The sequence below is a fragment of the Corylus avellana genome, chromosome 5, assembly GCF_965113065.1.
Source record: "Corylus avellana chromosome 5, dhCorAvel1.hap1.2, whole genome shotgun sequence".
NCBI lineage: Eukaryota > Viridiplantae > Streptophyta > Magnoliopsida > Fagales > Betulaceae > Corylus > Corylus avellana.
The window spans coordinates 6280232-6290686 of NC_142494.1; the positions used below are offsets into that span (position 1 = coordinate 6280232).

At 36.1% G+C, this 10455-nt stretch overlaps 1 protein-coding gene across 1 annotated transcript; it reads left to right on the forward strand.

The window, feature by feature from the left end:
* Positions 1-170: 170 nt before the first annotated feature.
* LOC148585303 (transcription elongation factor TFIIS-like) lies at positions 171-7793 on the forward strand. The gene is given in 6 exon segments (XM_088516702.1): positions 171-233; positions 346-459; positions 529-618; positions 701-808; positions 7258-7438; positions 7441-7793. Coding segments are annotated over 6 exon segments (909 nt in total).
* The last annotated feature ends 2662 nt before the right edge of the window (positions 7794-10455 follow it).

The window sequence follows — 10455 nt, forward strand, 5'->3', positions numbered from 1 at the left end:
ATAATATGAGATGAGATTAAGGTTTCTTTCCTTTGCTTACTTAGAATGAGGCAAGATTGATGTCTTGTTTTTATATGGTTGTCAAGGTGGTATCAATCTTAACTGAGATTTTTTTTTGACAAAGAAATTTGGTATATGCTTGGGATGGTCTCACAAAGTTGCGGCATTCTATGGTACATAAGAAATTACAGTTTGAGAAGGAAAAGCTTGACATGAAGCTGATCTACTCCCAAGTAAGCAGTAAACCATACACAATTCGATTTTCTTACATTCAAATTGATAATTATAGAGTATTTAGATTCATCTAAGGATGATGTTTATGGTATATGTGCTCATTGTTTGTAGAGCAAGCTATTGAAAACCTGGGGAAATATGGAAAGACATGTGTCAGCAGTTTCCAACACTGACGAGTGTTTGCATGTTGTTGTTTGTAGAGTACCCCTAACTAATGGTGTAAAGGTAGGCTGTCTAAAAACAAAAACAAAAAAATCAAGCTGAGTGCTGATCATGAATTATTGTTTGTTTTAGGTGGACCTACAATTAGCTACCATCAAATTTGTACATGCATTGGATCTCACAACTTCAATAAAGTCTACTTTCACTAGTTTTGCACCCACGGTAGACAACAATTGTTAAAGCTATAATATGCTTGTGCTTATATATATACATGGAATTACCTTTGAAGCTGTTTCTTCAACAGGCTGAGAACAATGTTACATTGCTGTCAGGATTAGCAGAGGTTGTTGCACAAGAAAAGTTGCTTTTGGAGGAGTGTCCTGGACTTTACAAAACCATATCTACCCTCGAGGTAAAGGATCCGGCTTGCATGCGGTTGAGAAAAGTACCGCATGTGTGCGGTAGAAAAAATTGACCGCTAAGATTTAGTTTCGTATATTTTAACTTGAACGACATCGTATACAAAATTTAAGAAAAAAACACCTTAACGCCGTTTTCATGAAAATGTACTCACAACTATCTTTGATCTCCCCTGTTCTACAAGTGTAGACAAGGAAGATGGTGATAAGTTCAAAGTAGTTTCAGTAAAGTTGTGTTTGGTGTTCCAAAATCAAAGCCATCTTTTGTGACCAATCAGAGGTTCATTCTGAACTGCGTCAGATGGTGGCCTTTTGGGCTAATGCAAGTAGATGATCAGGAAGGTGAGAAATTTACTTTGAGCTTACAGATCAATGGGAATGGCCAATTGGGTGTGTTGGAGTTTTAATTGTTGATTTATTTGAGTTTGAAGTTTGTTCAAATGTTTTGAGTTAGTGTAGAAAATAAGTACCAAAAGGCACTATCTCAATTCCTAAAACCATAAGTCAAATAAAAAACCAATAAATTATGCAGATATCCTACCAAAAAAATACCATAGAAAGAGCTTGAAGAAATGTAAATTAACGAAAGGCGGAGTGGTAAGGTTGAGCTAAGTAGTACCCAATCCTTCCTTCATTGACGTCTCTCTCTCTCTCTCTCTCTCTCTCGTGTGCAATGTGTGGACCATACTTTACCTCCAACCAGCGGCGCCATTAATCTTTACTTGGTATCTCTCCCATCCCCCCCCCCCCCGCTCTCTCTCTCTCTCTTCAAAACATAGACGATTGTGGGTGCATTTTCTTGAAAACGGCGCTAAGGTGTTTTTTTTCATAAATTTTCTCAACGACGTTGTTCAGCTTAAAATATACAAAATAGAATCCTAGCCATCAGTTGTTTCTACTGCACACATGCGGTACTTTTCTCAACCGCATGCAAGTCAGATCTTGAGGTAAAATATAAATACTAAATAGTTAAGAATTTCATGTAGCCACTTTTTTTACAAGTATTTTGGAGGAATGAACTCTTTTTCTAACTTTTCCTTTCTGACTATTTGTGAATAGCTTCAAGAGAGAAGTCTGAAGTGTAGCATTGTTCAACTGAAATTGTAGCAACAACAACAACACTAACATCAAGAGATCCGGGTATATGGTCAAAGTTTAGGACTTGTGGACAAAATTATAGGCTGTATAAATTCAAAATGTATGATAGAAATTGAGAGAATGATGTGGACTTGTTGATGTAATTAGATGTGATTATTCATTACAAACACTTTAAAAAGCCAAAAGAAATTCTATAATAGCTTCCAAGGTTCTACATTATAATTTCAAGGTTCTACAATAACAAAAAATTTTTTTTAAAAAAGAATGATATAGACTTGTTGATGAAATTTGACGGCAGTAAAACCACCCATTACCTAGAATATTAAGGATTCTCTCCACACTACAAAAATTATAGTTTTTGGTAACGACCTGTTAGTGACGTGTCATTAGCAACGTGTGTTGTAGGTTAGCAATATGGAAGTTACTAATGTGAATTTAGTAATGTGTCAATTTCTTGGTGACATGTTATAATTTGACACATTACACGTTTCCAAAAGGGTAACGTGTTAAAGTTGACACGTTACCCCTTTGGTGACGTGTCAACACTATGCCACGTCACCCCATGCTGACGTGTCAGATTTGACACGTTTCCAAGTCCGGTAGAATTTTTTTTTTTTTTTTTTTCTTCCATTACCCATATTTATTTTTCGAATTCCTCGGGGTGTTATACCAGAATTTAGGAGTCGCCGCACCTGATATAAAAGTTACACATCTACTACAACTATATTAATTATATTTATTATATAAATGTTTACATAGTACCTCTATCAATGATTTTTTTTTTTTTCCCACATGTCCGCACAACATTAAAGAAAAAAATAGTGACTTTTTCCGTTGCTCTAACTTCAAGATATCTTTGTATTTGAAATATTTCAAATCACATGTAAAGCTCTATAAATAGAGCTATGTACTCAGGTCATATAATCAAAGAAAATATGTAGTCTATTAAGGCTTTGATGTGTGGATGTAGGCTATATGCCGAGCTACCTTAATCTCTGTATTTATTTGATTTCCTTTCATTATTATTATTTTGCTTTTATATTTATCATATTATATGTTTCTATATGTGCTCTATTTGTTTGAACATAAAACATTTTTTATGTAAAATATTTTCACTTGAAAACATTTTAAAGAAAAAAAAAAAAAAAAAACCTTCTGAAGTGGCTCCAATGGGAGTTGGCGTAGAGAGAAAATGGGGTGGTGTTTAGGATATACTGCGGTGTGGATGTTTACCCAACGCCAACGGGCTGGGAGTTTGAAGAGAGGAATTGTGGATGGGAAATAATTTGCACCTTAAAAAAACTTAAACCATTCTTTAAAAAAAATGTTGTAAAATATCAAGAGAGGTTTCCGGCGCGGAGAGAGGTGAAATTGTGTGTGACATACTTTACTATGGTCCAAGTGCACTTTGGTTCAGACTGAGAACCTCTCGGTTCTTTTGAACGGGAGAGGATCCTAGTTCTTTTGATTTTGGGATAGAGACCGCCTCCAAATTAGAGCGGTGAGCTTTTCATTATGTTGTTGGAACTGGGCTTCTCCAAATGCCTCAAGCAGAACCTTGAACCCTTAGGTAATGGGATCAAGATTCTCTCCAGTTCATTTGAATAGGCTAATATCAAGTTAGTTATATTAGAAGAGTAGTTATGTCCCATCAAAAATTAAAAAGACCAAAATATCCCTATAATATTCTCTCTTGTATATACGTAAAACAAACTTGCCAAAATCCTTTTTGTCATTTTTTGTTTTGAGACATTATTTTTTAAACATTTTAATATATATTTTGCCCAAAACATAAACGAACACCATTTCTCAGAAAACGCTTATTATATGAACGAATATCATTTTTTTTTTTAAAAAAATCTTAAAAATCATATTTGTCTTTAAATATTATTTTTTCATGGTCATTTTATAAGAATAACTATTCATTTAATTATAGAAAATGATGTTCAACCAAACAAAAAAATAATTATTCCATAAGATTAGTCATTTTCTTCACTGGTCAATTTCGAGTAATGCTGTGCATCAATCTTATCCCTGAATCCATATGTAGTGTCATTTCTTATAATATTTGGTTAGAGTGATAAGCCACATATTCATTGGAAAATAGAGAGTGATGAATAAAATTAGTCTCTATTTTGAGTAATGTTAATGTCAATTTAAGAATGAGCGGACTTCTAAAATCACTATTGGCTTTATGATTGATCATTATTAAATTTTGATCAAATGATAATTTTAAAATAGACATCATTTTTAGAATGACACAAAAGGGAGAGAGGCACACCTCTCGTGTCTACCTCTCTCCCTCTCTTCTCTAAACGCACACACGCATAGCGGCTGCGCCGCCTCTCTCTCTCGGTCTCCCCTCACCCCAACGCTATTGCTAAAGGATGAACTTGACATTGTTAGGGGTGTCAACCCGGTCCGGTTTCCCGGTTTTTGGCCAAAACCGGAACCGGAACCGGGGTACCCCGGTTCTTGGTATTGGGAAACCGGAACCGGAACCGGGACCCCGGTTAACCGGGGTCCCGGTTCCCGGCCGGTTCCGGTTTTACCCGGTCCGGTACCCGGTTTTTGAAAATAATTAGTGTTTGGGGCTTATTTTAGGTATTGGGCCTAAATTAAAAAAAAAAAAAAAAAACTATTAATCTTTTTGTCTAAATTAAAGAGGCTTGATTGTGATTGTTTCAAATAATTAAAAAATAAACCTAAAAAAGCCTAAAAATCCTAAATAATCAATGTTTTTGCCTATATGAGCCTTAGAAATAAAAATTCAAATTTTTTAAAATACCCTAAACATAATTTTAAATTAGATACATAAAGAAAACATTAAAAAAATAAAAAGTAAAAACAAGTATGTAAACAAACCAACATGCACAAGAAATAAATACCCCTTACTATAACAATTCAAAACCCAAAAAAATAAAAGAATTATATATATATATATATATATATATATATATATATATATATATATATATTATTTAATAAAATAATACCCGGTTCCGGTTTTCCCGGTTTTGACCGGGTGCCAAAAACCGGGACCGGAACCGGGGTCCCGGTTTTTTTTTTTTTTGGAACCGGAACCGGAACCGGGTCCCGGTTTTCCGGTTTCCGGTTTCCCGGTTTTCCGGTCCCGGTTCCGGTTTCCCGGTTATTTTTGACACCCCTAGACATTGTGGTCCCCACCATCAGGAACCTGGACTTCCTTGAGATGTGGAGGTCATTCTTTTAGTCATCATCGTCCAAGAATATTGAAGCCTAAAAGTCCTTCGTTCATGGCCATCTTGCGTCCTTCAAAGACCATCAAGGTCCCTGAAGGCTTCAACTCGCTTTCCCATATTTTTTCCTTTTGATTTTTATGATGCCTGGCCTCTGGTTGGTTGGAGAGAAAAATGAAAGAAAATTCAGAACCTCTTTTATTTTTTATTGTTTGTTGTATTTGAAGTTAAACGAGTCAAATGGGTCGTGTCGGGTTACCCGATAATTTGCCGTGTCGTGTCCGAATTTTAGATTTCCACCCATTTATCTAAACGGGTCGTGTCTAGCATGAGGCTAATCGAGTGGCAGGTCAACCGAGTCATATCGGGTTACCCAGTAATTTGTCGTGTCGTGTTTGGGTTTTAGATTTTCACCCATTTTTTTGAACGACATTTATTGGTACATAACCTGTGACGTCCCACATTGCCTGAGCATGGAAAAGATGATGTATTGATATGAAATATACTCTCTCTAAATGGTATGAGACCTTTTAGGGGTAAACCTAATAATAAAACCGTGTGGGCATGGCCAAAAGCGGACAATATCATACCACTTGAAGCAGGGGTGTTACATATGGTATCAGAGTCATAGCCCAACCTGAGATGGGTGGAGCGTGCACAAGCCCCATGAGGTTCGCCAGCAAGGACACTGAGTCCTAAGAGGGGGTGATTGTGACGTCCTACATTGTCTGGGCATGGAAAAAATGATGTGTTTATATGAAATATACTCTCTTTAAATGGTATGAGGCCTTTTGGGTTTTAAACCCAATAATAAAACAGTGCAGGCTTGGCCAAAAGTGGACAATATTATACCACTTGGAGTAGAGGTGTTACATAACCTGACCGAGGTAAATCTCTTTTGACCAACCAAATAATTGTGAGATCTTTTGAAGCTATTCCTATAATAAGATCGCCTTTGGGAGAATAAATCCTACTACTACTGGTCCTAGGGTTTCTGCGCTTGAAAAAAAAAAACTTGGGCGGCGGTGAATTCGTTCCTAGGCCTTGTACACACCACCCATCACACTATGGGAGCTGGCCGAGCAATGACACGAAATGTGCTCTGTGGTGGAAAAATATGTTGGAGTACGATAGGGGCAGAGAGAATTTCAAGTGGAGTGGTGAAATGCATAGAGACTTATTTGATGGGATGGTTAAGTGATTATCTATGTTGCGCAGTACCTAGACAAATGACAAATCTTCCAAAGAACAAAGTCGTGTCCGGGATGTGGCAAATTGGGTGGCGGGTCAACTGGGTTGTATTTGGGATGACCCGCCAACCCGTTTTGCCACCCCTAAATCAAAATAAAACTTTGAGGGTCAAATTGATAAAAGACCAAATGGGCATTCTATATTTTTAACGGCGATCCACGTAAACTCTTATCAGAACATAATACTTGTCCTATTTGCCTCATTAATCTTACTTCAAAAATTAATTTTTTTTTATAAAATGAAATATCACGAGTGGTCAAAACCAGCCTTAGGCATTTGGAATTGTTAAAAAAAGGAAATATGAGAGTTCGACGAGGCTAACTCCATTCTCTTTCCGTTGTTTTAATGAGACTAGTAAAAAAATAAAGTTTTCTTATAATTAAATTGCTACTAAGACATCTGTTCTTAGAATACATATTTCTTGCATGCATTTTTAATCAGATTAATGAATGATATGCATTTGTATGAAAATTACATCCTTTAAGGACTTGAAATTTCATCATTTATAGAAAATTACAACCAATGCAACTAAATTCGAAATTTGAAACATTTAACAAAAGAAAAAAAAAAAAAAACAAACAAAGCCAACGGCTAGTTGGAAAGCTAGGGCCTAACCGACTTAGGAATCGTTCACCGCCTTGGAAACCCATATATATATATATATATATATATATATATATACCTGAACCGCCAGAGTTTCCTGTGTCTCGTTGTTCTCTGCATTCCTAACAAAAGCCAAAAATTGTCTCAACTTTCTCAATTCTTTGGGAGCGAGATGGTGAAGGTGGAGCCAGGAAGAAACGAGATGAGTGGAAGTTCTGCAAAAACTTCTGGGGTTACAAAGAGAGTGATCATCTTGAAGATTCGTAAGCTAGAGGAGCCGCCAAAGAGGTTGGGTAAGGTTTACTTATCGTGAAAAGGTTCGCAAAGAACTGGAGCTGGCGTTTTCCAGAGTTGCGATTGATGCCGACGAGGGCGGCGTGAAGACTGACCCTGTTCGAGTTGCCGCTTCTGTAGAGTCGACGATGTTCACGAAGATTGGTTAGTCCAATGGGATTAAAAGGCCAAGTACCGATCGGTGGTGTTCAACCTCAACGACCCAGAAAACCCAGATTTGCGGCGGAAGGTGCTTCTTGGACAGATCAAGCCGGAGGTGCTTATGACCATGTCTCCGGTGGAGATGGCAAGCCAGAAAAGGCAGCGTCAGAATATCCAAATTCAGTTGAAGTCGCTGAGCAGATGCGTGCATGATGTTGACTTGAAAGAAAAGGCCTCCACCGACATGTTTCAGTGCAACCGGTGCTGGGAACGCAAGTGTAGTTACTATCAACTGCAGACCAGGAGCGCCGACGAGCCAATGACAACCTATGTCACGTGCGTAAATTGCGACAACCATTGGAAGTTCTCATAATAATTACAAATTTCCATCACTTTCTAGTTTCTTCTTCTTCTTGTCAATGTTTCTCAATTGATCAATTCAATTGGGTGCGTCTTGATACTTCATTACATGTAATGTATATATGAAACTTCAATTCTCCTCTGTAATTATATTTTGTTCTTGTGGAAAGCTAGCTGCCATTTAAGAATATTAATGCTTGCTAGCTTCAATTCTCCTCTGTAAATGATCAGATCTCGGAGGAATTTTCCTTGCAACATGGGTTATGTTATGTGTATGAGATATTCTCAAATTTTCCTTCTTTTGGTTTTAAATCTTAATCACTGTTGCATGTTCTGCAGACGAGCAAAACTTGTCTTGATTTTTCCTTCAAAAGCAACGAAAGTACTTGAATTGAATTTTAAAAATGCCCCCCCTGAGAGATCGTCTTTTGTAATCAAATTTTCAATATATTATTATAAAAATGCTGTCTTAATTGTTGAATGAATATAAACAGAGAAAGAATTTGGTTCGCTCGAGTTTACTTGCATCAGTTTTGGCCATTGTTGGAATGTAATGCAATGTTTTAAGACCAAAATAAAAGAAGTTTTGGTCTAGAAGTGTACAATTAATCCAATGCAAAGCAAGTTTGGGATTGTGTTTGAGAAATAAAGCTCTTAAGTCAAAAAGTATTTTTTGGCAAAAGTTTCATTTGTAAGCTTTTATCAATGCGCATTTTGGTCTTTTTTAGGCTTTTTAGACCTTTAAAAGCGTTTTCAATTTTTCTTTATCAAACATATATTTTTTTCTTCAAACGAACTTTTTGAGTGTTAAATGCACTTTTAGACCCTTAAACACACACCCAAACATGCCCGCAATCCCGTTACAAAGACTACGTTTTTGGTTGCCCTTTTCTTGGCAAGCAGGTTAAGAAACTATTAGACCCAACTTTTTTTTTTCTTTTTCCCTATTTCTACTTATTTTTATTTGACATTATATTACTCGGAAGGTATAGCTCAAGACTCCTATAAGAGCACTAACAGCAGACTCTCTATGGCTCATTCCCTTCCTTATAGCTCAAGACTCTCTATAGGCCATTCACTTTCCTATGTTTAGGAAAAATCTCAAAAAAAACACCAAAAAACACCCACATCAGAAGCTCTAAATATAACTAATATCAAAGGGCATCTACCGTGCATTATTAAATTATAAAAAATTGATTCTCTCTCCTCTCTCCTTCACATGTCCCAACAATTCTCTCTCATCTCTCCTCTCTCCTCTTTCATTGGTTGCAATGATAAAAAGAAATAGTATTTAATTCATATAGGAAAAAATAAGGAAATCTATTGTAAAGTGTTTTTTTAGAGGGAATCAAAAAATATTTTTATTCCCTAAATTGAGAAAAAATGGTTGAGAAGCTACCGCTAGTGCTCTAACACTTGAAAGGAAGTTAAATATGTGTTTATGAAAATAACACTAAATATAATGAAAAGCATAATTAAAGTGAGCCTACTTTGGTCAAATTTTTAACAATACCATCTACTTCTAACTTTCCTCTTTATTTTACTCAAAAAAAAAAAAAAACTTTCCTCTTTATTTATTTTTTATTTTTTTCTTGATCACAACCCACACAAAAGGTAAGGGAAATATGATATTCTTTATTTTACTATAATTTATATTATATTTTATTATATTTAATAGTGTACATAGTATTATATCATTTAAAATTTTTAAATATTAAATAATGCCGCAGTATATTCACGTCGTGACAATATATGTATCATTTGATGTGTAAAAGATAGGGCTGGCAAAACGGGTTCACATGTCGTGTTCGTGTCAACCCAATTAACCTGCCAACCCAAACACGACATGTTTACTTAAACGGGTGACTCGTTTATGACACAAACTCATTTAGCCTAAACCCCAACCTTAAAACTACGTGTTGTGTTCGTGACAGGCTCGCGGGCTACGGGTTAAATTGTCAATCCTAAATTAAGTTAAACTTAAAGTTTATTTAAAAATAAATAAATTGTATAAATATGTCAACCTGCGAACTCGTTTATGTCAAACCCAAACACAAGACGTTTATTAAACATGTCATAAACAGTCCGTTTATAACTCGAATCCATTTAACCTAAAATCTAACAGTAAAATTATATATCATGTTCGTGTCAGGTTCGCGGGTTAAATTTTTAGTCCTACATAAGAATGACTTCTAGAATTACTCATTTATTTCAAGAACCAACACATGCCCCTACGAAGAGAGATGGGATTAAGAGCATTCACAACAACTTCCTTCTCATTTTCCCTAAATTTAGGAAACAAAACTACTTTTTGCTTCCATATTTAAATACACTCCACAACAGCTTCCATTTATATTTTCCCTACAACATTAAAATATTACTTTTTTAACTTTTCTGAGTTTTTCATATTTATTTAAGGTTAAATACTAAATACCCCCTGGAGTTTAACAACTTTATTTTTACCCCCCTGGGGTTTGGTTTTTATCATAGGAAGTCCATGTGGTTTTGATAACTAACCAAGTTAGTCCCTCCGTCAGTTGACCGTTAGTTGACCTAACGAAATTCCACGTTGACCAATCAGATGTTAACACTGAGGGTGGGTTTCGGCCACCCCCTAGGCTCCATGGGGGTGGCCGAGCCACCCCCAACACCCACTGTGGGTGGTTTTGGCCACC